The 27,016-nt window shown below is 39.4% G+C and overlaps 1 protein-coding gene across 1 annotated transcript in view; it reads left to right on the forward strand.

The window, feature by feature from the left end:
• LOC149278692 (receptor-type tyrosine-protein phosphatase gamma-like) overlaps positions 1-27,016 on the forward strand; it is a 176,319-nt gene that overhangs the window by 114,604 nt on the left and 34,699 nt on the right. The window contains exons 7-12 of the mRNA XM_089501835.1: positions 2,855-3,012; positions 4,064-4,256; positions 13,217-13,401; positions 16,080-16,188; positions 17,187-17,236; positions 19,656-20,421. Coding sequence (XP_089357961.1) covers positions 2,855-3,012; positions 4,064-4,256; positions 13,217-13,401; positions 16,080-16,188; positions 17,187-17,236; positions 19,656-20,421 — 1,461 coding nt within the window. The remainder of the gene's footprint in view (positions 1-2,854; positions 3,013-4,063; positions 4,257-13,216; positions 13,402-16,079; positions 16,189-17,186; positions 17,237-19,655; positions 20,422-27,016) is intronic.

The raw sequence follows: 27,016 nt of genomic DNA on the forward strand, positions 1-27,016 counted from the left end.
TCCGCGACTCGCTGTGCATTTCTTCCCGGCGCTCCGCATCAAAGACGACGGTCTTGGGGGAGAGTTGGCTGGGAGTGCTGCCCTCGTTCAGGCCCGGGGCAGCTTCCAATGTGAATACATCACTGTTTGTTATGTAGAGTTTGGGAAATGGATCAACCGTTGTCAGAAAACGTGATGTGACATTGGGTTCCTGGAATGATATTGGTGATGGAACTTGGCGTCCTTGATGTTAGTTGGATGAACGTGAAATAAGGAAAATCAGATAATCACTGATATAATGAGATTTAAGGAAACTGATGATTTCTAGTTTACATCTTTAAGATCTTCATATTTTTTCATGAGTTTGATGCACGCTTAAACTAGGAAAACCTTGATTGAAACGTGAAGTTTAGAGGTGCGGAGGGAGAGCGCGTAACGCTTATAACATTTATTTTGACGCGATAAAATATTTCCCTTTTAATTGAGTGATAAAATAAGAGCCGCTATAATGTAATTCTTACTATTCCTTCTTGTGTTTTTGATTCTGAAGTTCACAACATACCGTACGTTCCATCCGTGCTTTAAATTCTGATTTCTCTGGGGATTTGCTCGCTTTCAATCACCTTGGGATGACCTGCAGTCTTGCGAAGAACAAAGAAGACACTACAGATAGTTTAGGTTCGCAGATAGAAGTTTGCTTTTGTGTTGGGCGATTCAAGGAGGAAAAAAAAGGCGAGGATCAAGATATCAAAGCCGGGGGTTTGGATGTTTGGGGAGCTCTCCCCTTTTTTTTGTGTGCTTTTCAAATCTATTTATGGGAATGTTAATACGTTCTCTTGCTTCCTCTCTCTTCTTTTCTTGGATTTTGTTGCCAGACCCGCGAGGGATTAAGTAGAATTCAGACAAGAAATGAGAATTAAACCAAATAAAAATTGTGTCGCAAGCGTGAACGCTGCGCTAAGCTGCCAAGCCGAAGCACTTGACTATAGTTGCTGTCCTAGTTGCGTTTCAATAGGCCGCGTTACAATGCGGTCGTCTCGTTGGGTGTGTGATGGGTTCTCCTTGAAACCGTCAATAAAGAACATTCTTTATGTGTAATGTACATTTTAACGGACCATCTTTTCTTGGTGATCACAGCCAGTGGGAACCTCACAATCAACAGAAGGTCTTTGAAGTGTTTTTTTGTTGTTGTTGAAGATATGGAGTCTTAGATCCCCTTAATCCTGTGGGAAAAGAGGTCTTAATCTGTTCCCCGTCCTACAAAAGAACTATTTTCATAACCTACATGCAGATAGATTACCTTGCATACATTCGCAAAGATTAAAGAGATCTGACTGCTTTTGGATATGTACGTTTTTGAAACCTCGATGCTTCCATTTCAGAATCCTGCAAATTGGTTGACTGTTTAGAGAGGTTTAGAGAGAGAGAGAGAGAGAGAGGTCGCTGTTTAGAGAATATTAAAGTCTGTTTGACAGCCCGGAGAGAGAAGATGAGTAAAGCTGTTTCTTTGGGGGTTTTTTCAGGAAATTCAGCTCTTAGGAGCATTAAAAAAAAAAACAAAAAACAAAAAACTGAACTTTTGCATTTGCCCACAGACCACCCCCTCAATTAAACTCAAAATAAATGCTTAATGAATAGTGACATTTTAGATGGTTCTGGGCGATCAGTTTGCAGCATAAAAATATTAAATAAATAAATAATAGAAAAAAACCTTCAAGGACTTAGGAAACTGAGAAGAGACTCGCTGCTTTTTTTCAAAAACAAACAAGAAAAAACTTGACGTATCTTATCGTCAAAAAAAGACAGAAGTAGAGAACGCTGTTTGCATGTTAAAAAGGCATCTTCTTGTTGGCATGATCCTCGTTCAGGTTGATAATTCATTATGTTCTTCCAAATGGTTAAAACGAAAGACAGAATGAGACGAATTGTAGACTGCTTGATAAAGTGTGTATTTAATATGAAAATCATTCATTATTCATGCGCAGAAATTTGAATAACTTTGAATTTAGCATTCCTGTTCTTCATCTTTTACTTTGATGGACTATTAATTATTTAATAATGATAGTGTAGGCATATGGAGGATAGACTTTGATGAACATATTCGCCATCTTTTCCACTGCGCCACCACTTTGACCCACCAAGGAGATGGAACCTTGGCCATGAAAGGTTGATGGGACCTTGACCACGTAGACTTTGGTCTTGTTGTACCTGGGTCTTCTTACGTTTCCTGTGTCCCTCTAAATTGTTCATCATCAACCTGGATATTGATACCGAGAAGATAGTTATGCGATTCCCCTTCCACCCTGATTCCGAGTTACCGCGGACAAAAAGGTTCCTTAATCGGCATTCCTGCCATATTTTCCCGGCAGATATTGAACTGAAACACAAGATCTGTTTTGGGTTTTTTTCTACGTGTATTGGAAGAAGCAGGAGTTCTTCAGAGCCTTCTGTTGTTGTTATTGGATTAGTGCCTTTATTGCGTTTCTTGCCTCTACAGGAGAAGGTTATATATAATATTGGCTTAGGACCTTGATAAAACGTGATAACGGAGTTGGTCGAGATCAGCGCTGTGTAATTTGCACGGTGAGGCTATCACAAATGGTTAGCGTGTACGAGAGTCACGCGCGGTCCTCGTTATGCACTCCTTATACGCATCTTCAATGTTCTCGCTACTTCACGTGATTTGTGATTAGTAAAAAAGACATCAGAAATTAAATTCATCTTCCAGCTGCTGGATTAATTTCATTAAGTAAAAAATTCTCCAATATTATACTTTAGGGATACAATGTTTTTTGTTTTTAATGACTGTTGTAAAATGCCTCCGATCTGCCTATTTTATGTAAAGAGACATATTGTTTTCCGTTTTCTTTTGCAGAAAAAGAAACCTTTTTAGACCCGTTTGTTCTGAGGGATCTACTGCCAGCGTCACTCGGAAGTTTTTACCGCTACACGGGATCCCTGACCACACCACCTTGTAGCGAGATTGTGGAGTGGGTCGTGTTTAGTCGGCCCGTTCTCATATCCTATCACCAGGTACGTTACAATCGGCCGCGTGTCAATGACTTGGAAACACCACGGCGGGCTGGTGGTCTTTGAGGATCAGGTTTGGACGTTGACTGGTTTTAAACAAAATGGTTGTATACCATACATGACTGCAACACAACGCGAATGTTAACGTAGATACAATGTAACTAGAGTATCGTTTGCTAAAGTGTTCCCTGTAAAGACACCAGAGTCGCGCACTAAATAGAGTTCAAGTCCTCACGAAACTTGCTAATGAAGATGTTCTTTCTGTAAGCTGATTTAGCTCCAGGACCGATATGTCGGCAGAAAGAATGATTGCGATGCTCTTTGAAACGGTTTGTCTGAAGATGTGCTTGTTTCCTCACCTTTCGCTCTGAAGCTCCGTCTCTTTCCTTGTTTTTCTGAGATAGTCAGGAGGGACCAAAAGCCAAGCCGCTCAAACAATCCAAAGGAGGCCAGAGATATAAAATATTTCTCATATGGTTCAAGAATTTATCTATTTATAGAAAAAGACCTCAGTGTTACCCCAGAGCTGAAATATTGTTGCCAACCCCTGTTACTTACCTCTTATGTTGGGGTAGTTGGGGGTATGTTGTATATGCCTTTTGCCATTGGGGATATGTCTCTTGGTAATTACTAGTTACATGGCTTAAGCTCCATACCTCGAGCGCATTAAATGTCATTCAGTTGACCTTCCGCACACCGCAAAACATTCTAGAACTGTCTTAAAGGGGTATCATAATAAAGTTACAATTTTTGACACGTCCTTTTTTTTTTTTTTTATTATTTTTTTTTATTTTAATGTTTTTACTTGTCTGCACGATGTTACCAGTCACTGCTAGAAATTTCCATCCATCATGAAGCCTATGATTTGCCGGAGAGAGCTTGCGTGATATATAGGAAATCAGTTCAATATAGAATCAGTGGGAACATAAAATTCCAGGTTGCCGATTTTCTTGGCAGGATTATCCGCCTTCCCGTTTGTGTCCATATAAGCCGCGCGTTTAGTACATTAAGTAATAGATGCTCTTTAACTCCACCGTGTAATTTCTGCTTTCAGCTTGAAGCGTTTTATTCCATATTTACGACGGAACAGCAGGACCACGTCAAATCGGTGGAGTATCTGAGGAACAACTTCCGACCGAAGCAAAGCCTGAATGATCGGCTCGTCTTCAAATCGGCGGTGAAAGACGCGTGGAACGAGGATATGTCCGACTACTTCGACAACTCGTTCGGCACAGAGGCCTCAAAAGGTGACGTCGGCTATTAAAGCTCTTATTACAAATCTAATTATTATTCTTTTACATTTATTTACTAATTTTAATCTCAAATTTTCTCAAAATTCTAACAAGAAATGGATTTTTCTTTTATTATAAATTTAGATATTTACTAATTCTTTAGACAAAGACTGAAGATGTTCTGTCTTTTTTTTGTGAAAATAATCAAGAATCTGGTTCTGGTAGACTTTTAATTAATAAGGCTAAACATGTTTATTACGTGTTCTCTGTATTAAAGAATTTGGTATTCATATGTAATCTCTAAAGATAAAAAGTTCTTTTTTTGTACAAGCTGCGACGTGAGTGCTATCATACCAGGAGAGTGCGAGGTTTCAGTGTCTCAGTCGGGGATATAGGTGTAGAGGGATCTCAAGGAACGAGGGCTGAGATACCAGAGGTCAATCTAGAAGCAAAGCTGATAATCTGCAAGGTTTCAACTAAAGTCAGATTGACAAACCAGGTTAGGGAGCAAGCAGGACTCTCGGTAACGATGGCATCCTAGAGCAGAAGATCTGGCTCATTAAACGGCCGCTGGAGCTCTGTGGCAAAGAGAATCGATAGACCTGGAACGTGTCAGGTCGGACGCCTTCCGTGATTCTTCCATTTGCATAAAAATTGGAGCTAATCGTGGCCAGGTCTTTCTTTGTTAAAAGTCCAGGGACGGTGCCAAGTCTGTTAACTATTCCAAACAACCCATGATGATCACTCGGGAAAGCTGCGTTGTGTCACGTTGAGACGTTCTGGGTCTGGGGTGCCCTTGTGTAATTATAGGGTCTATTGTTTAATCATTTGTTTTCACAAGTCAGCTTTTTTTCTTGAATCCACAAAAAACACCCGGTAGGCAGATTTCACATCGGTGCGTTAAATTTCTCCAGCTCCCCTGTGGCTCTACGAAACTTACAAACCAAGGTGTGTGTCTGTGGGGTCAGTATAATCGTGTAAACGCTCTATGGGTTCCTCTCTCGGCTCTACGCTGTTTATCACACCTGATTCCATCTCCCCGGTGTTTTTAGCTCTGGGAAATTATCTTTGTTTTACGCCATGGGATTTAAGCCTTTTGCTATTGCAAACACAGCCACAAATAGAAAATGTAACGCATATTGTGTTTTTTACGTGACCAGTGACTTACAAAAACACCTAGAAAAAAGAACCCAAACATTTGTTTCATGTCGGGCGCACTCGGTGTTTGAAGAGAGTCGATAAAGCTAATTAGCAACAGTAACAATAATTTTTAGTCTCCTAAAAGAACGAGGTTTTCAGCGTGTGTCGTTAAAGGGTCCGAAATGGCTTAAGTAGCGATCGTGAGCTTATTTTGTTCACGCTTTGGTTAGCGGCAGACATTCTAGAGCTCTCTCTGCTTTAGAATTCTCGGTGTTTGTAGAGAAGACGGATTGTTTGGTAGACTTCTCGGCGCTGTGTTTCTCTAGGGCAGGAGAGCTGCCAGGCCAAATCCAGGTATTGTTGTAAACAAGCCTTACCCTGCGAATGGATTCCACGATATGAGAAAGCAGTGATCATAGGAACGGATAATGCGTTTCCCTGGTGAAATCAGTCACCTTGCGAAAACCAGGCAACCTGACCTAAAATCGTGCATTGATTTATTTATTTTCTTCCTGTGAATCTTACACATCATTTTCTATTTCATTTGATTATATTTGCATTATAATTTTATATTTGGAATTAGACTAAAATAAGGGTAGATTTGTAGATTTGTATAATAATGTATCGCAGAATGCTTTGGAAGAAAATTCTAATCTTATTCAGCTAAGAATGGAGCCGGCAAGTTTTTTCTGGAGCTGAGTTTTTTGTGCGTTGGAACGGTGAGACGTTTAGATGATCTTTCCTAAAGCTTCCTGAGATTCTTTCTAGGTGTCCAACGCATGAAGCTCTAGATGGACATTGGTTAATGTAGGCGCGACTCTTTATCTTCTTAAAATGGTCACCAATCCTTGGCCAAAGTGTTTTGCTTTACTGAGTTCCACCTACCTTTTACCCAATACCCCTTAACAGTAAGTATGTTAGAAGGGCAAATCTTTTATAAAAAATCTATTCCTGGGGAAGCAGGATGAGACGTGGCATCCCGTACGTGCCTTTTGACCTGATGGGCGTTCTGCACAGGTTCCTGTTAACTTATAGCTCCAGACTTGAGCAACAAAATAGTCCAGATCTTGAGGCAAATACCTCTTTCATCTGTCTTGGAAACTCTCCAAGTTTGACGCGGAGTCTCTGGGTGAAGGCTTGCTTCCTTGGGTCTCCTGGTCACTTTTAGCCTTCTCTGGGCAGGGGACTGATATTTGGCCACACACACCCTCCTCACCAAGTTCCCTCCCACTACCTGTCTCCTTAAGGTGTATGGGGACCTACACCTGTCCATGGCTAACCCCACCCACCTTACAAAGCCACCACCCCAGAACAGGGAGACCTCCAGGTAGTCTCCCGGGAGGGGGGGGGGGATAGTTTCCAGGTGGGATCCCTTGACTATGTCCTCAATAACATTTAGAAACCACTGGGTGGAATATAAATTCTACAAAACTAGTAGCATAAACTACAGAAAGGAAGTGTTACCTGCTTCCTGTTCCATGAAACATGAGCGTAATAATAAATTACTTCCGACATTTAACTCTCACGGTCATAACACACAGCATCTGCTTGAGATCTTGCGTCTTGTAAATTAGAGATGAAAATCCTCCACTCTGCTGCACCGTCCTCTTTGTCGTGTTGTGAGTTCATCGAACGAGACAGCGAGCCCTCTACACGTCCGCCAACGCGTATATTTTTTTATATCAACATTTTTCCCGACGACGGCAAGTTTATTTATGGACGCTAATATATCAAAATTGTCACAGTTCCCTATATGTTCATCAAAGGTTCTAAGGTAAAAAATTTTTGAAATTTCAAATTAGTATATCAGATATTTCATCAACACAATACGCTGGGTGCGAGTCCCGTTCTCTCTTGTCACCCAACACTATGAGGTTTTTAATTTTATTCCTTTTTTATCTGGGGCAACGTTCCAAATATTGATTTGAAGTCAAAGGTACAGCACTAGTCAAACTGAGCAATTTAGTTTAGGTTCACTATTTCACCTTCCTGACATCATAAATGAGAAGCCATCTCTCACATCGAGGTTACGACAGGCAGTCCGGCATCAATCACTCGCTCGCAAAAGGTTCGGAGGGAATGCATTGTGTAGCAAAATCTGCGAACAGTGACCTAATGGCTCTTGTCTCATCCCGTTGGATGTCTGGGTTGGTTTTATTTTTGAAAGGCGACTCCGTCAGTTGTTGCCCCCCCCCCTCCCCCCAAAGCTAAATGTTCTTGAGACCCTTGTAGGATAACTGTGACTTTGTTTTAGAGCAGAGGCATCTCAAAATTCAGACTGAAAATCTTCCTTTTCTAAATATAACATAAGGTATTTCCAAAAATAAAAATATCTGGGTCTGTAGGATTGATTTGTGGAAATCTTAAGGGTCTCCCATCCCTGGACTTTGCCCTTCAAGTTTTTGAGCCTCTTCTTCTCCTCCGTCATGGTGCCTTGTATAGATTTTTTTTGTAGACCATAAAAAAGTTCTCACAGTGATATTTGTAGAAAATATTAATATTATATTTTAAACATAAAGTCAAATTTGAAGAGTTTAAAGAATTCCTCCTTCATGTATTTTATCCTGTTGGGTCCCACACATCGTTTTCCAGTTGAGGGACAGTAGAAGACTTTGGAGCACCAAAAGATTACCCTTTCTTATTCACCAGTGTTTCTTATAAATCTTTTTTTAAATGTATTAATTAATTAATTAGTGTCATCTGCACACACAGGGGGTTAAGGATTTTTTTGGGGGGGGATTCATTGTATGAAGAAGCTCTGGTCCAACCTCGGTACTATTTAGCATCACCAAATATTGTTAGTTTACTGGGGTAAGAGATGATATATTTGCTGCCTCCGCGCTGTCGCTTGAGATTTGTTGAAAAGGGGGAATAAAACTGTCAGATGCTGCTGGCGATCATACAGTTCCCTTCCGATGCTTTTATAAGCGGTTGCGATGAGGAACGTGTAGACGAGGCGGATGTTTTAGTTATGTGGGTGCGGCACATTGCAATCTGTCACCAAGGGCAGTCAGATGGAATTTGATTAAAATACTCCGTTGAATTGAAACGTGTGGGTATAACTTTCCGTTGGAGAGAGTGATGAGATATTCAACCAACTGGATGCATGGGGGGAAAAAACAGAAGGGAAGTCTTCATTCAGCTGTAGCATTCGTCTTTAAAGAATATCTTGAATTTTCATCATAAAACCAATATTTTACCTTTTCACAGAGAAAAAAAAAGTCTTGGGACATTTAGCCGGTGGGCAGACGCACCACATACTGTGAAAGCAGCAGAAAGCGTTGTTACAAAATATGATATAACAATCCCCTGTTATGTTCTTTAACACGGTTTTCTTTTCTTTTTTATTTCCCCCCAAAAAAATACTTCTTGGGAATTTTATGTATTTTTGCTCGGGATGAAAGTTTAAAATTATGGATTGTCCCCTCTGTCAGGAATAAAATCTCTTGCTTTCTCAAGTTAACCAAGATGCTTACAATGCCATAAGGTAACAGTAGTCTGTACTGGACTTGTGCATTTGGACCCGTACCCCTAAACGAGGAGGGACCCCCCCAACATAACAAATGAAAACAGAGCGCTCTAAGTTTTTATTTACATTTCATTGATTCTTTCACTCACACGCTCACCCACTCTCTCATTCATGCTCTCATTCACTCTCACGCTCTGTTGGAATGTCTCACTATCTTCTCCGCCAACCTCTTCCATGTCTCATGCCTCGCAGCTTTGCTTCTTATCTTGCATCTTCTTCTTCTCCTTTCTTCTCTCATGTTCCGCTGATCCAAAAAGTCTTCATTCTTCATCCGCTTCTCCGTGGCAGTGACGTGACCTCCCGATGGGCTTTCACAAAATGGCGGAGCTTCCGGACACACCCTCCCCTTCGTTCCTCCAATTGGGGAGAGGTTATTACGGGCAAAAGAACAAATAATTTTTTTGTCCGCACCTGCCTAAAACTTTTGCATAGTACTGTATACCATTACCCTTCAAAGCACATTTCCATTCATTGTTCGAGTCGATTATAAACCCTTTTGTATTCTCACAAAAATGTACAAATATATCCAGGCATTCTTATCAATTTTCCAAAGCCCATTCTTCTGATAATGGCTTTGGAGTCAGCTCGGCTAATGTATGCTAAGTCTGAAAATGTTGAAAACCTTTTGCCGTTTAACAATGACTCACCTGGAGAGATATGTGAAGCCGTCATTAAGTACAACACACAGAATGTATGTGAACATCCATGTATAACCATCTCACAAATAAGTGTGTACATTATACCCCATTACTATGAAGACCTTATATGCCGATACAACGTTTCTCAATATTTCACAGTCCACTTTGCTTTATCTGGGCTAAAATACTCAATGCCACTGGAAGGAGCGATGAAAACAGATCATTTTCATGAATAAATAATGAATTTTACTTGAAGAACAAAGAGTGGCTTTTTCTGCATTGGCCAACGCCACCGGTGAGCTGCCTCGAAAATCAACTCGAGAGCAATTTGAGTGAATTCTTTGGAATTAAAACAATGGAAGCTGTTTAGCGTAGAGTGTGCTCAGAAGATACAAAACTGTGAATTGGGTTTGTTTTATATGAAACCACAAGTGAGAAGGTTCTGGTGTGAGTCCTGACACCGCTGCGAATGACCTGAGAGGTGTCTTTGCTGATGGTTATCATTGTTAGAGGTCTTAGAGTTTGCGGAGAATTCTTAATCTCATTCACCGCTGTCAGGAACCACCGGAGCGTATAAGAATGGGGGGATCACAGGGCAGGAGAGTTGCTGAAATCTCACTGGTCAAAATGTAATGCGTTTCTTTACTTTGTGTCGTTTTTGTCATTCTTGGTTGACTGGTTTGTGTAATAAAATGGGGAGGAATGATTCTAGAGCATGTAGCACAAAGAAAATAGAATTGCATACAGTCAATCACATGTGTAAGGGTGTAGAAACGCACAGCGGCGGATGAATGGGTGAACGGGCGGATGAATGGGCGTTTGGTGGGTATCATGTCCAGGTGGTCATGCAAGCAATTTTTTAAATTTTTAGTGGCAAATTTGAAGTATCATATAATAAATCATATATAAATAAACAAACATCCTATAGTTTCTTATTGTTCTAAACTAGAAATTCTCAAATCAAGTCCATTAAATACAAAATCTTAAAACGTATTTTTAGTCTTGATGATATTTCTGGTATTAAGTAATGCAGAGTCAGGGGATGGGTTTGAAGGTCTATTTGCGACTTAATTTAGACAATTATTGTCTTAAAACAGCTACTGGAATTTTACTTAGCATAGCATACCTGGACACCTGAAATTATTATTTATTGTTTTATAAAGCGCCATCATATTCCGTAGCGCAGTACAATGGGATGTTAGGGAACATAACATTATGCCATCAAACATTTATCTATACATGTTGCTGGTCAGAAAGCATTGAAATTACCTTTATTAACACATTTTAAAAATGTCATTGGTAGTATTTGAAGCTACAATTTATAGCAACTTAACTAAATTAAGCAAATCCTGAAAAAAATAATGATGAAGATGAGTAGTTGTGGCTCAAAGACAGTGTCCTTCTTCTTTTTTTAGCCGAATTTCTGATAACATCGTAACCAGTTTTAATTTCCTGTATGTACCTGCGCATACTCAGAGGTTGCAAGATAAGGTTTTTTTCACAGTTTTGAGTAAAGTGCAAAATGCATGCATTTTCGATAGAATAAAATAAGTGTTTCAGAAGAAAATTTATTATAATTATTATTATTATTATTATTATTTATTATTATTATTATTTATTATTATATAATTTATTAATAATGATATTATTATTGTTAATATTGTTATTAGTAGTATCCATAATTAAAACAAAAAATGAATTGAATGAATAAAAATCATGGTTTTTATAGAATATTGTAAGATTTTGAAAGCAAATTTCAAGGTTTCTTACCTTTCTGTTCGTTATTTCCATTATTTCTTTGTCTCATTTATTTACATTTAATCATTTTCCAACTTTCTGCAAGAAACCGATAGTTGTGTGTTATACATGCGCTCACATTGCAGCCCTCCAGGTGTTAGGAAAACTCAGAAGCCCCCCTAATCCAGTCGGAGGATCATGAGGATTGTAGTCTACCGATATCAGAAGGGGGGGGGGTGCACTTAGCCCGAGATGTATTTAAACTTGTCAGCGTTTTGATCGATGACATGAAATTGCAGAGTTTGTCTTTCTCTTTATTTTTGGAGCAATCATTGTCTGACGGTTAAGAGAAAGAACTCGCCTCCTCGAGTTGTGATATTGGAAAATGTCTCCGACAGACAGCTCGTTCCTTTTCATGTGCCATTCATGCAAGCGTTTCCCTCTTGCTAAGGAATTCTGCAGCTTAAATATTTCCTTTTCCAGCTCCGACAGCTGCCACATGTCTTCCAGAACAGACAGCAGGTACCGGCAGCCTTTAGGTTTACCTAGATTGACAGTGTTGTTCCACCTCGCTATATACACGCTGGCTTAACTAGGATCAAAATTTGCTTAAAAATTGCTTAAATCAAACTTTTTCTGCCCGTTTTTTTTTTATTTCTATTGTTCCTGCAAGAGGCGGTTGTCAAAACCTTGGTGGGCTGAGGGGATGCTAAGACCCTGCGCGGCTACAACAAACTGAAGTCTCCAGGTCATGGTCAGCCATGTCTTTTATGAATGGAGTCATATAATGACAGTTATTGGCCATTAGTTATCCAATTAGACGTGCACCTAATCACTTGGTCCCCTTGGTACATCGAATCCTCCTGCCTGATTGGACGAGTGCGTTATCCTCTCCTTATTCATGTTTCAGCAGGTAAATTGTTAATTACAGACCCCGTACCTGAAGCGACTATTGGCAGGGCCACCCTAAACCCAGCCCAAGGACCACCAGCCACCCTTTGCCTCTGCATTCCTTTTTCATTGAGAATGTCAGAATTTACAAATGAATCGCCCTAAACCTACAGTGATGGACAATTATCCATCTTGTTAGATTTTGTCCGTGTTTCATTTATAAAGCCATAGCTGGAACTTACTCAATGGCCGGCCAACAGCGGCTACAGAGAATATAACCCGGGAATATCATGGCTCCTCAGTCCCCGACATCATCAAACCTTCGAACAGTTAGGACAGGTGGGATACACTGGTCTTCTCCCCTAATCAACCCCTCTAACGATAACGATGGACGCCTGGTTGTAGCCTTCTGATTGAGCGTGTCCCGTGGAATGTAACTTGTATGATGCACCGCAGTCCAATATGCGTATTACGCAACGTGCCATGTTGGGTAACCGCAATGGAGGATATTGGGGTTCCCAAAAATGACTCGGGTCATTGGGGATCTACTGCATGGAAGTGCCATCAATGTTAACATCTCATCGTCTTACAGAGGGCCGGTCTACTGAACTGGAGTTACTTTTGGAGATACATTTATCACAAGTAATTACATAGCGACCCTCTTGTAGCTTGCAATGGAAAATACAAAAAATCTGTTGCGATTTTATTAGGAGATACAATGTATCACTGTCTTGTTACGTTACAGTCTATAGGATTGCTATTCATGTATTGAATCCATCCGATTATCTTCGTTTTTTTCCCCCCACGAGGGACTACGGTTGCCTGGTGACCGGATGATGTCACTCGGATAATAAAGATACGCAGCTGCATCTCCCAGAGCTAATTTCCGTCACAAACTTTTTATTTATTTTTTTATCGTTAAACGAGTTTAAAGGTATAAGATGGAGAAAGGCACATTCCGTGAAATGCACCACGAGTGATTCATTTTGTATGTTTTTTGGTGTTTTTATTAAACTTTTTTTATGTTTTATTGTTTCCAGTGTGCAGCACCCCTCCTGTAAGCATGAAAGTACAACAAATGAATAAGACGGCGTTACTGGTCACGTGGAATAAGCCGGAGACCATATACCACCCGCCGGTAATTAACTACATGGTGTCCTACAGCTGGACGAAGAACGACGAAGAGAAAGAGAAGACTTTCATAAAGGACAGTGACAAGGAGCTGGTATGTTCTCACCATCTTTTTACCAATCTAGGGGTCCTCAATGGGGCTTTTCCTCTGAAATGTTCTGTAGTGAAGGGGTTCCAAGATCTCAGGGTTGTACTTATGGTAGTTTCATGGCAGTGGTAGATGAAACAGCCTTCCAGCAGAAGTTGTAGATCTTAATCCAGTAAGGGAATTAAAGCCTACAGAGGACCTTCCTCAACAGAAGACCAAAGACTTGGAGGACGGGACAGGTTTTTTCATTGTTTCTTGTGTGCCTTGATGTAAAAAAAAGTACAATTGTTTGTTTGTTTTAGGTTATATTTTAAATTGTTCTACATTATCTTCTCCTATTACCCAATTTAAGGGATTTTTTTATAGTAGGTGCTTCATTTTAAAATAAATGTGACCACAGTCCAGAAAGAAGAGAACAAAAAAAAACCTCTTTTTGACCGCGATTCGGCTTTCCTTTCCTGCGCTATTTTAAGATTTGATATCCTCAGCACTTTCCTCTCTCAAACAGCACCAGGCAACACATTTACCCTTCCAAATCCCGGCAAGCGAGAACAAAGTAACCGCTTTCAGGCTGGAACGGACTGCGAAGGGAAATCGTCCAATGAATGCTTGAGTTTGAATGCGTGTGAAAGATACTTTGAGATAATTCATATTAGTCTCCCGTATACCGCTGTAAAGATGCAAACCTTAATCAGTCGTTGGTCTCGTCTTAGATTCAGGAGCCGTATGTCTATCCCGCGCGTGTTTAATACCCTCACTGTATTACCCTCTACCACTTCTGCTGGGAGGCTGTTCCATTTATCTACCACCCTCTCAGTAATCTAAACAAAATACCTGATACAGTATATCTGACCTATTTGATACATTGTTAAAAATATCAATGAACTTTGTTATATTTACAGTGCAATTTTAACGACCATTGTGGATAAGACTGGAAATGTAACCAATAATAATCTTTCTATTGTTGTTTGAAACAATTTGACGTCTACCTCCCATTCACGGGTTTGTTGGGACTAATGTAGCAACTTATACAGGAAGGATCGAGGAGCCGGACCGGCGTCGCGTCTCCACCAACGCCTTAATGTTCCTGAGCCGTTTCAGGCAAAAACATTTAACATGGGCCAGATTCTGAAATATATTATACACGACTGTTCAAAAGTTTGGGCTCACTTAGAAACTTCCTTATTTTTGAAAGAAAAGCACTGTGTTCCAATGGCCCTTTATCACTCCCATCACTCCTACGTTCCAATGGCCCTTTATCACTCCCATCACTCCTGGGTTCCAATGGCCCTTTATCACTCCCATCACTCCTGGGTTCCAATGGCCCTTTATCACTCCCATCACTCCTGGGTTCCAATGGCCCTTTATCACTCCCATCACTCCTACGTTCCAGTGGCCCTTTATCATTCCCATCACTCCTGTGTTCCAATGGCCCTTTATCACTCCCATCACTCCTACGTTCCAATGGCCCTTTATCACTCCCATCACTCCTACGTTCCAATGGCCCTTTATCACTCCCATCACTCCTGTGTTCCAATGGCCCTTTATCACTCCCATCACCCCTGTGTTCCAATGGCCCTTTATCACTCCCATCACTCCTGTGTTCCAATGGCCCTTTATCACTCCCATCACTCCTGTGTCCCAATGGCACGTTGTGTTCGCTGATCCAAGTTTAAGTTTAAAAGGCTAATTGATGGTTAGAAAACCCTTTTGTGATTACGTTACAGACAGAAATATCCTCGTTTTCCATGAAAACAGCTCAGAGACCCCAAAACCTTTGAACAGCGGTGTAGATATATATTATTTATGGAGACTTCTTTCTTTTATACAATTTATGGAAAAACAAATTGGGTGGCAGATTTCCCTACATGTCAAACATGAAATATTATTCACCAGGAATTATTTATACTTTCAATATTACAATTTTAAAAGTACGTTTGACATGAAGAGTAAGCGGGCTCGTCTCGTGCGTTGGCGATTTACAAGTGAAATGTGACAACAGAGTAGGTGCTTCGGATCATCGCCTGAGATGTTGCATAATTTCCTTGATGAATAAAAAAAAAAAAAAGCGGCCTTTCAATGTTACATCTCAAGCACAACATTAAAAATATATATTAGTTATTACTTGTGTATAGTTTGTGGGTCTGCGCAGGTATTTCTCTTTTTTTTTATAAATATATATATATATAAAAGTGTTTTAAAGCGTAAAAAGTACCTAAACCGATCCGTTATATAATTAAAGAAAATATATTTGTAGGGAATGACATTTTAAATGATTCCTGCTGTTTAAATGCACTGTTCTAATTACTTTGTTGACTTTAGTTACTGGGACACTTAATTGTCATGTGACGGAAATGGAGGCACTCATAGGTTGTTGCCATGGAAACGGTGGGGGGGAAAAATGGTCCTATGGTTTCTGTGATGTTTTTAGGAGGAAAAGGATAAACTGTGAGATCTGATAAGGTTTATAATAAACATTAAGTTAAGTAAGGAGACACTTAAGGCCTCGGATGTTGTGGGGTCTCAAGGGCCGTAGATGGGCCACGTGGAGCTTAGTCATGGAGGTGAAGGAATTTAGAAAGGATACACTGTAATGGAACATGGATAACAATTATTGTGCGCGTTATTAGCGCAGAATACAGTTTTTCTAATAAACCATTATTTTTTTTTTGTATCTTAAACAGAAAGCCATTATTAACCACGTTTCGCCCGACATCCTGTATCTGTTCCGAGTCCAAGCGGTTTGCCGAAACGACATGCGCAGCGACTTCAGTCAGACAATGCTATTTCAAGGTGAACGTTCTTTCCTTCCCAGCGTGATGTTTTTGAACACAAACCTCCTTTCGTTTTAGTTTTTCAAGTTGGATTTTACACCAAGATGGCAACAACTCTTGTATTTTACAGGGGGGGGGGGGGGGGTATTTAAAAACTACCAGCAAGCTGAATAGGTCGCTACGAGCCTGTGGTTGTCAGTTTGGGTTAAAATAAAAAAGAAAAAGGTCCTTGTCAGTGATGTATCCTGGCGGCAGGTCCAGGTGGGCAGCAGGTAATTCACGCTTAGAAGACACAATCCCCCCCCCCACACACACAATATAGTTTACAAGAAGCAAAGAATCAAACCTAGAAACAAAGTATCTCCATGAACGTTTAGTAAACAAAAACAGATAATTGCTCTATTTTGCACTAACATTTTCCTAAAATAATATTGACCATTTTTAAATGAATTTAAATTCATTGATTTAGAAATATAAATAAAATAAGTGCGTGTTTACTAGGCATCTTCTGGAGTTGAGGGAAGTTGACAGTTCTCATGGATTGCAAACGTAAAATTAATCTGGAAAGACATCGCCTGCTGACAGCCCCAACAGAGGAGTAATGGGCCATGTACTGCTGAATTTGCAAGTCTTCGTATAAAATCCTAAATCAATCTGTTAAGCTTAATTAGAGCATCTGTTGATGGCTCCAGAGAGGTCCACAGCTCTAGACTTTTACTTACCCCAAGCTGCAGAACTTTCTTTACTGATGACCCATCCTGCACAGCGAATGGAGCAGAGAAGAAAGCGAGATCATTAATACCCTTAATGACCTGATTAGCGTCTATAGACTAATTAGCTCAGCTGACCCCAAAGCAGGCCATCAGGTGACATCCCATCTTTAAATCGGACGGATTTCAACCAGAACAATATTTATAGCATTTTGAGCATTTTATTTGCATTTTGTGTAAAACATTGTGGGTATTGTGGTTTATCATGAAGTGGTAACATGTATCCTTTTTTTTCCTTGTTGTTCAGATAACACAACGAGAGTATTTGAAGGAACCAGGATTGTAAAAACAGGAGTGGTAAGTAAAAAATAAAAAATAAAATAATAATAATAAAATGGGCAAAGTAGAGAAAGCCATGTATGGAGTCTACTTGCTGGGGACTCTTTTTTTTGGGAGGGGGCAAAAGCTTTGTGGAAAGATGTTCTTCATCATATTATCCACACAAAAAGCCCACTTTGGAGATCTAAATAATAAGAAAAAAAGGGCATTGGCCCCAAGAAACATGAAAAGAACAGTTGAGCTTGGATCCATTTATGGTGACGCTGGTGTTCAGAGACTCCGTATATCTCAAGCCTCTAGAATTACAGTTTATGCAAGTTTAACAAAAATAAAAAAATATATATCAGGTCCCAAATAATTGAGTAAAGAAAGAAAGGGCCCCGAAACCACAAGTTCAAGGGGTTAAGTCTACTAGACTAATTTCCTGTCCCTGATTCTGGAAGAGAATGAAAGAGCGATTATTACAACGTAAACATTTCTTTCGCTGTTCAGGAATTATAAAATCCAATCCTTTGATTTTTCGGAACAGAATAACAGCGGTAAGAGGTAACTCATTGGAACGGGGTTTAAATACTTCATTTCCACTCTGCGTCCGGAGGAAGTGAATTGAATGTAGTTAGGAAATCCTTATTTCCCTATTGTTGCCAATTGTATCTGTTTCTTTTCTGTAGACGGCGCAAAGAGAGGGGGGGGGCAGTCTAGGTGACACAATGGTGACATCCGGTGGCGGACAATAGTATAATTAAACTACCGAGATACAGGATACATTTTGGGAGATTATATATTTTCTAAATTCTTAAGTATTAAAAACATATTTACGAAATACCGTATTTGCTCGATTATAAGACGACCCTGATTATAAGACGACCCCCCAAAATCTGAATATTAACTTAGGAAAAAAAGAAAAAGCCTGAATATAAGACGACCCTAAAGGAAAAAAGTTTTACCAGTAAATGTTAATTCATGTAAACTATTTTTTTTAATAAAAGCTATGATTGAGAAAAATATTTTTTTTGTTTTTATTTCTTGTATTTTCCAACCTGTCCCCCAGTTACGCACATCTGCCCCCAGGCTTGCCACTCCAATATGGCACTGTGGCCCATGATATGCCTTTTAACCCTCTATATGCCACTGTGCCCCATGGTATGCCTTTTGACCCCCTATGTGCCACTCTGCCTCCAGAAATGCCTTATACCCCTATATGCCACTCTGCCTCCAGAAATGCCTTATACCCCTATATCCCATTCTGGCATTTAGGGGGTTAAAATGCATATTATGGGGCAGAGTGGCATATAGGGAGGTATAAGGCATTTCAGGAGGCAGAGTGGCATTAAGGGAGTTAAAAGGCATTGTATAGAGCACTCTGCCTCCAGAAATGCCTTATACCCCTATATGCCACTCTGGCATTTAGGGGGTTAAAATGCATATTATGGGGCAGAGTGGCATATAGGTGTATAAGGCATTTCAGGAGGCAGAGTGCTCTATTAAATGCCCCCTTAACGCCACTCCAGAAATGCCCTATGCCCCCATTTAACACACACACACACACACACACACACACCCTATACCCCCATTTAACTAACACACACACACACACACACACACTCTCCCCTCCCCTCCCCTCTCAGCCCTCTCTTACCGGTGCTTCCAGCCGGGGCAGCGGGTTGACGTCGCCTTCTGCTGCAGCCGGAAGGAGGTGGAGTTGGCAGCGGGGGTTTGTATCCGTCCGTCGTGTATACTTTCCCCGGCTGTCAGAGATCAGAGTTCCCCGCACCGGTGCGGGGAACTCTGATCTCTGACAGTCGGGGAAGGTTTGCGCGACGGACGCAGACAACCCCCGCTGCTAGCCACACCTCCTTCCGGCTGCAGCGGACGTTGTCTACGCGGATCGCGTAGACGTCAACCCGCTGCCCCGGCAATACAGCAGGAAGCACCGGTAAGTGTGTGTATGATGGGGGGGGGGGGGTGAGACAGGAGGATCCAGGTCCCCTGCAGCGGTGCGGGGGATCTGGATCTTAGTCTCCTAATCAGACTCTATTTGAGGTCTGATTAGAAGACGACCCCGATTAGAAGACGAGGGGTATTTTTCAGAGCATTTGCTCTGAAAAAAACCTCGTCTTATAATCGAGCAAATACGGTAGTTATGTGGATTTGATTTAGAATTTTGTCCAAAGGACATAAAGTAGGTTGAATGGGTGACGTGTATATATATATATATAAAAGCTTGGGCTGGGTGTCCCGACGTGTTCAATAATATCGTTAGTAGACGCCTTCAGGAGTGAAGAACTATTTCATTCTTTCGCTCGTTTTGATGTTTTTTTGTTTCAACACAGAGAGGGAATATTCAGAAAGAAAAAATGAGAATGTTTAGCAAGAATGATATTCCAGGTACATTACTGACTCTCTCTCTCTTCTCTTTTTGGTGATCTTTTTCAAGCCTACTGCTTCTCCAGCTTCTTCTGCCGATATGGCACCCATCAGTTCTGGATCTTCTACGTGGACTTCTTCTGGCATTCCCTTTTCTTTTGTTTCCATGGCTACTGGAATGGGGCCTTCTTCCAGCGGGAGCCAGGCTACTGTGGCTTCTGTGGTTACCAGTACTCTGCTTGCAGGCCTTGGCTTTAGTGGTGGTGGTTTGCCTTCCTTTCCTAGCACGGTGTGGCCTACTCGACTTCCTGCTTCTTCATCTCCTAGTAAACAGACGGTAAAAACTGTTGTTTCCACCACAGAACCTTTACCATCCGCAGGCTCCGACACCGACGCCTCTCCCACCAAAAATAACGAGGGGGCAGAGGATGGAGAAAAAGATGAAAAGGGTGAAGGGGAAGATGGGGAACGAGACCCCGATGACGAAGGAGAGAAGGAAACCGAAAAGAAGAAGACCTCGACTACACATTCCTCAGAGCCGCAAAATCAAACCGAATCGACTCCTACATCAGTTTCCGCCGATAACATGGAAGAAGTTGGCGCAAATGAAACTTTGTTGGGTCCGGAACATAAACAAAATACTTCTTTATTATTAGAAGAAGACAATGACGGGAATACCACTGCACAAAATGCAGTCCCATTACAAACCGTAGTGCCGACCACATACGTTGACTATGAACTTGACCAAACCACAAAGACATCAGGATCGTCGGCTACAGATGACCACTTATATGACGGAAATTCGTCAGACGACAGATTCATCACAGTTAACCCAGGTTGGTGACTTGATCTATGATCTCCAAGCCTTCAAAGGCTTACCTGAATTTCCTGTCTGTCCTTAAAACCCACTGACTTTTCTTATTAAAAGTATGTTTCCTTTTGGTAAATCAAAATGTAAATAATTCAGACTAACCCTACTGTGCAAAAACATCTTTTTTGGGCAGATTTCGTTTCTTTTATACCGATCTGTCGTTTAGCTAAAACCTCCTTTCAATACTTAAAATCTAAGTCTTTCTTTTTGTTATATTTCTGAATAACATGTTTATATATATATATATATTTCTTTTCTCCTGTTGCCATTAACAATCCTGTTCTGTCCATGTGTTTTACTTGTAGATGTGTTTTTAATAATTTGTTTGAATTAAAAGGAACAAAAATGCTGGACAAACTGTAAAAATAATTGTTAAAAAATGTTATTTTAGCGGACGCGTGTACAAGTAAACATACACAAATGCAAACATGCAGATAATGATATAAATGATACAACGTAGAGCCTACATACATAATTAAGTTGGTTATTTTTGGACAGATACCTTTAACCATGAAATAGGGGCTCCCTTGATACAAATGCAAAGTTACTTTGCTGAAAGAACGCGCATGAGGAATACACTTTCGGGGGAGATCGATATAAGGAGGAAAGAGAGGAGACTTTACGGGAAACTTCACTATAAGAAAATGTAATGTAGGAATGATAACTGGAGGAACCCAATGGACATAGAATAAGGAAAGGCGAGGAAGGTCAACAGAGCTTCAGGATAGAAAGGAGGAGAATACAACAGGGAGATCATTGCATCCAAGAAGGTTGTTGAGTTGCATTTTTCATGTATACATCCTAGTATTGATTATTGAATACATACAACAGCAAGTTGATCTTATTAGGCTCATGGAATTATTGGCCACCAAACAGTTTTCCGTAGATCCGTAGGGGACTTGGTGGTCTTTAGCCTGCCTTCCCAATTAGAAAAGTCTCTAAATGATGTTAAGGCAGGGGCCGGTACAGATCTGAATACTGAATCGGCCACTTGGGTCATAACATTAAACAATGGGGGAGAGAACATGGAAGGACGTTTTTATGGGTAATCACATAACAAATGAGGAAAGCTGATAAAGTTTTACTTATACAATATAAGCGTGTTGTCATGAATGACAATTTGGATTTAACGGTTTGGTGGAACAGACGAAACATAGACAAACCAAGGTCCTCATCAGAAGTAAAGGTGATACACATCAGTAGCCGGCTCTTATCCAACAACATCGGAGGAGCCAACTCTTCATACCATAGCAGACCATAGGCTGGGCATGGCGTGGAAATCATTCAATGAAACGTAGAGCAGAAGAACATATGCTTTTTTTTTATAGGATGGGCGATGTACAAACTCCCTGTAGAGCCAAAGTTGGTCAATGGGTCACCAATTGGTCAGCACTGCTCTAAATGAACAAATATCCAAAATTTGTTGTTTTTTTTCCCAATGACTATAATTTTTCAACCACAACATTTTGGGTGGTAAAGGTTTTTTCCCCCATATTACTGTGCTGTAATGCTGTAGATCGTTGGAGCGCTCAGTGAGCTTGAGCAAGAAGATTTTTCCCAAGGAGCGCTCTACGTGGTTACTTTTTTTATCCCGCTGAAAATCCGGCCCAAGCTGTAGAATCCAGCACATGTTTAAAGGTTTAGTAAATGCAATTATAAGTAGGCTACATAAAGTAGTTAAAAATAGTTATTTGGGGGGAAGAAAGCACTAATTCAAGCAGTCCATATTTATTATTTCTATGAGATATATCATAATTCAGCATTCTTGTCCATAGCCCATATAATAAATTAGTTACATAGTATCGGTGTCTCGGAAACACAAACCCCCAAACAAGTGTTATAAGTTTAACATGTCTTTGTTGTTACAAGAAGAGATTCAGTATTCTTAAATCATTTATTAAATGGGATTGCTATGACATTTCATTCTGTCTATGTTAGCAGCATTTATCATTTCAAATGTTGTATAGAACTAAAAAAAAAAAAAAATCTTTTATGTCAATGGGTTAAGTATCAATATTATGTATAATTATTGATATGGAATGTGTCTCTCACACTCAACCTAACCTTCTGTGATATCAACTCCTTCCATAAATCTTTTTTTTCTCTTGTATGATAAAATATTAAAAATAAAATTCTAAAAAATTATAAATATATTTAAGAAAGATGTTGAGGGGGTAGAAGGGGGTCAGGGTTCGAAGATGCCTTGAAAAAAAGAAAATAAAAAGTAAAAATAATTATCTTGTTAAACCAATGACCTCGTTAACATGGGCTATTATTTACATACAATGTAACATTAACAAAACTTTGAGTGATACGCGGATTATTATTTAATACTTTTTTGTTTTCTTTTGAAAAACTTGATATAGCATTACATTTTGTCTCGGGAAAAGGGTGAGAATGGGTTGGAGAGACACATTTTTTTGTTCTAAACAATGTATCAATGGGAAATTTGTGGTTTTCTTTTGTGGCCTGTAGAGGGCAGAATAGTGCTTTTCTCAAAGATGCCGATAAACAATGCCATATTATCAGAGTATCTCAAACCGAAACGTAGGATATGAACTAGAAGTGCACGATTTTTTATTATTATTATAGAATGGGATTAAAACATTAAAGTTGGCACCAATTTTCATGATCCCTCTGTTTGGACGGCGCGTTTCACACTTTCCGTGCTCGAGCTACACATTCCTAACGTAAAATGAAACACAACCTTCAAGCCCTAATTAATATTCTCACACTGGTGTTATAATACAATTTGCAGATTTCTGAACCCCAGCATTAACAGCATTTAAAATTCTAGTTTTTTTTTTTATTTATTTTAAAAATAACTATTTTTTATAATTATTAAATTTTTTTATTTTTTTGTATTTATAATATTATTTTGTTTTAGAAACTTTTCTGTTGTTTTGGAACTATTTATTCAATACATACACAAGATTAAAAAAAAATATATAATATCAACTACCCAGTTGAAGTCTTTTTTGTCCAAAGTTGCCCCAGAATTCAATAAAAGATGAAATAATTGTAAAAATTCTTCATTCTTTTTCGCAGAGACTTGTGTGTTTTAAAGGCTGCCATTATTACGTTTTTAAAAACTCACCGCATTCTGCTTTCTGAATGATTTATCACAATGTCAGTTTTATGCGCACGTTTATAGGCAATTTGCTAAAAAATTTGCAGTGGCAAATTGCACGGGTTGGGATGGAATGAAGTATAATTCATTTCCGTTTCAGCTCATCAGATTCAGAATGATTTTTGGATAAGCCTTGGTATCATTTTTAAGATTTATTTTTTTTTTTTAAAAAAGTTGATGTAACATCTGAATTTTTGGTGTGAAATGAGATATTTTAGTTGCATTTAATGCTGCCAGGGCTGGGTGAAAGTTTGGAAAATGCTTCAAGGGAAGTTATCATGGGAAGCTATTCATCCCCTTCCGTGTTCAGCTTAGTTCCAAACATTGGCTCGTCAATTTATTTTAAGGTGGAGCGTTCCATGGATCTTTGTGCCTATGGGCACCTAGAATGTGAATCAGGCCCTGATCACGTTAACGAACACTGCATGAAAAACCTATAGAAAAGCATTTATTTTCCATATGATCAATGCCATGGTTTGTTTAAAATGTATTTATAAATATAGAAAAATGTATAATTTTTGGTCTAAAACTCTAAATTTGTTTATTTTTGTGGGGTGAACAGAAAACCGCTCTAATCATTCTGTTTGACAAGTTGCCCTCAAAAGCACCTAAACAATTATTGCTCGGGCAGCTGGGAATCTATCTGTAACAATATTCAATGATTGTCTATAAGCGCTTAAATGTACAACCGCGTAGGTGAAAAATATTGGTCGTAAATCATCGATTAATCAATTTCATGTCTAACAAAAATTTGTAGGAACTTCCGGTCCTCCGGTTCCCGTCAGGGGTTAGAACCTTCTGAGCCATGCGTAGAACATGGAGCTAAATATCAGTATGATCGAATTTGACAATTCAGAATGTGTTTCAGGGAAATATTACGTTGTACTTTTAGGGTCGAATGAGATGAACAAAATTCTATATTTTTTTCTAGGTTCAACATTATCAGTTTCTCTAAGAAAGTCATTAAGTTGGGGGTAAAACTGGATGAAGGGTACCTGCACTTTTTGTTACATTGTGTATGTTTATAAGTATGGATATTTAGTTTATTTAGGTTTGTTGTTTCTTAATAAACATTTTTGATGAACAATGTAGCAATTTCTAGTTATTTCCCGTTTTTTTGGACTCTGTACCCCTGGGGTGACCCTTTTGCCCTTTTTATCTTGCATGTAGGACCCAATATATGACACCTTTATGAATAACCGGTGATTTGGGAAACTTAACCCCCTTTTTAATACACCCATGAACCCCACAACCCAACACACAAGATATTGCTTCATCTCCCAGTCCCCAGGAATGGGAAATCCCATTGTACAGCGCTGTGGAATAGGATGCCGCTACACCTATATATAATATATACAAATTTTTTATGGAGGTTATACCTTTCCTAGTGGACAACCAAGAGGGGATATTTCCCAGAAAATAATTCAGCTCCCCTAAAGAGCTTGCAATCCGTTTCAGGGCCCTTCATTTATTATGGGAGATACAGCATGAATCATAACTTCGCCTCTCTCCTGCCTATTTATTACCCTTCTTCAGCACTAGCTAGGCTTCCATAGGCATGAGCTACATGCCAGCATGTCATGAGTTAATGTTCTTCATAATAACCTTTTTGGGTTTAAATGCCAACATTGCCCTTTAATATGATCCCCGACATTAAAACGGAGATTTGTCAATTTAAAAGGAAACTAATAACAAGGTATTATACTCCTTAAAGAGCCAATAAATTCCGTCTGTAAATGTTCCGGCTCCTAATCCACCCGTGATATTACTCCCGATGTTCTGTAATTAAGTGTATCGAGCCGCTTTCAAGGCTTTATCTGCTTCACCTGCTGTTTTTGCGTCATCCTCTCCAGCATTCGGCGCAAGAGGGGAGTATTGAGAACATATGTTCTGCAAATCAAATTATATCCCAATTACCTGGTAAAACAGGACGGGACCATAGGGTTTTTATTTTGCCCACCCCATTACCGCTGTAGCATGATCAAGTTGCCCCTCGCGTGCAAACGAACCACCGCAGTTGCCAAGGACACTTACTTTTATTTGATTTAAAAATATTTTTCATATATATCATTTTCAATGTATAATTTATATATTAAAAAATCAACTCTTGAATGATTGAGGTGCATAAAAAAATAATAAATATTGATGATGATAATAATAATAATAATGAAAAAAAAATAATAATAAAAAAAATTTATAATAATAATAAAATAAACATACTGGATTACATGATGCCGACTCGGGTTTCTTCCGTTGATGCTTTTATATACATTTTCAGCCAAAAATAATAATTTAGCTTAAACCTATTAATGCAACTGAAATCTAATTGTATAAGTGGCCGCTTCCGCTTATTCCAGCGATGTTTCGTTTTATCCTATGGATAGCAAGCGCGGAGTCCTCGCTCTACGACATTTAATTGGGATGGACAGAAATGGGGGGATGACGTGCCTTTTAGTTGCGAGTATAAGCTATGTGCTTGGAATATTAACCCTTTCCTCTGCGCTGGTAACCCTACGCGTCACTAACGTATATATCGTAGCAACTTACGCGCGTACGTCGTTAGCAGCCGGTGTCATCCTCGCCGAGAAGAGGCGAGGTAAAGAAAAGCTCAGTGCGTTTTCTAAGGCAGCGTTAATTAGTGAAAGTTAATTAGAAGTAACTTCTTTTATTTTATGCGGGATTCTTTTTAATGACGGGCTTAACGCCAGAGACAGAATAACCTTGTATGCCAGAGGCTTATAGATCATTGGATAAATTCAGTTACTTATATTCTTTTTATTATTATGTATTATTATTATATTCATTTAATATATATATATATATATATATATATATATATATAATATATATATATGAATTTAATCTGTCTCACTTTTCCACACCAGCAATTGGGTCTAGAGTCCAAGAGCATAGGGACTGCGGCTCCCTATGCCCTCGCCCGCGTATGCACACATGCCCCCCAATTGTGTTTCTATCCCGAGTGTTTCACAACCAGAATATATTGAATATTGAATATAATGGAGGTAACGCTGCCGTTAAAGTGTGTATTTTAATGCAAACTGGCACCCATGAGAAATTTAAGCACTACGCTCATAAACGCGGCGTTTAAAGTTGAATGAGATTAAAAACATGATTATACTCTCCATTTAATAGTCTTTAAAATGTGTCATTTTCATCTCTTTAAAATTAAATAGAAAAAGATGTTTAAATAAAATGTGCAGTCTTTCCTTGAACCATTTCGCTTTAAAGGAATACCAGTATGAATGAAACCCTACATTACGCAGTCACTATTTTTATTTATTTATTAAATAAAATGCTACTTTTACCACTTTCCGTAAAGCGGGACAACAAATTTGCAACGCATGTCATCATCGGTAGTGGCTTCCTGTTGGCTAGGATGACATCATGCGCGCTGTAGCCAATAGGAACG

This window comes from Sceloporus occidentalis, unplaced genomic scaffold (assembly GCF_023333645.1).
Source record: "Sceloporus occidentalis isolate IW3139 unplaced genomic scaffold, rSceOcc1.0.p SCAF_183, whole genome shotgun sequence".
Lineage (NCBI taxonomy): Eukaryota > Metazoa > Chordata > Lepidosauria > Squamata > Phrynosomatidae > Sceloporus > Sceloporus occidentalis.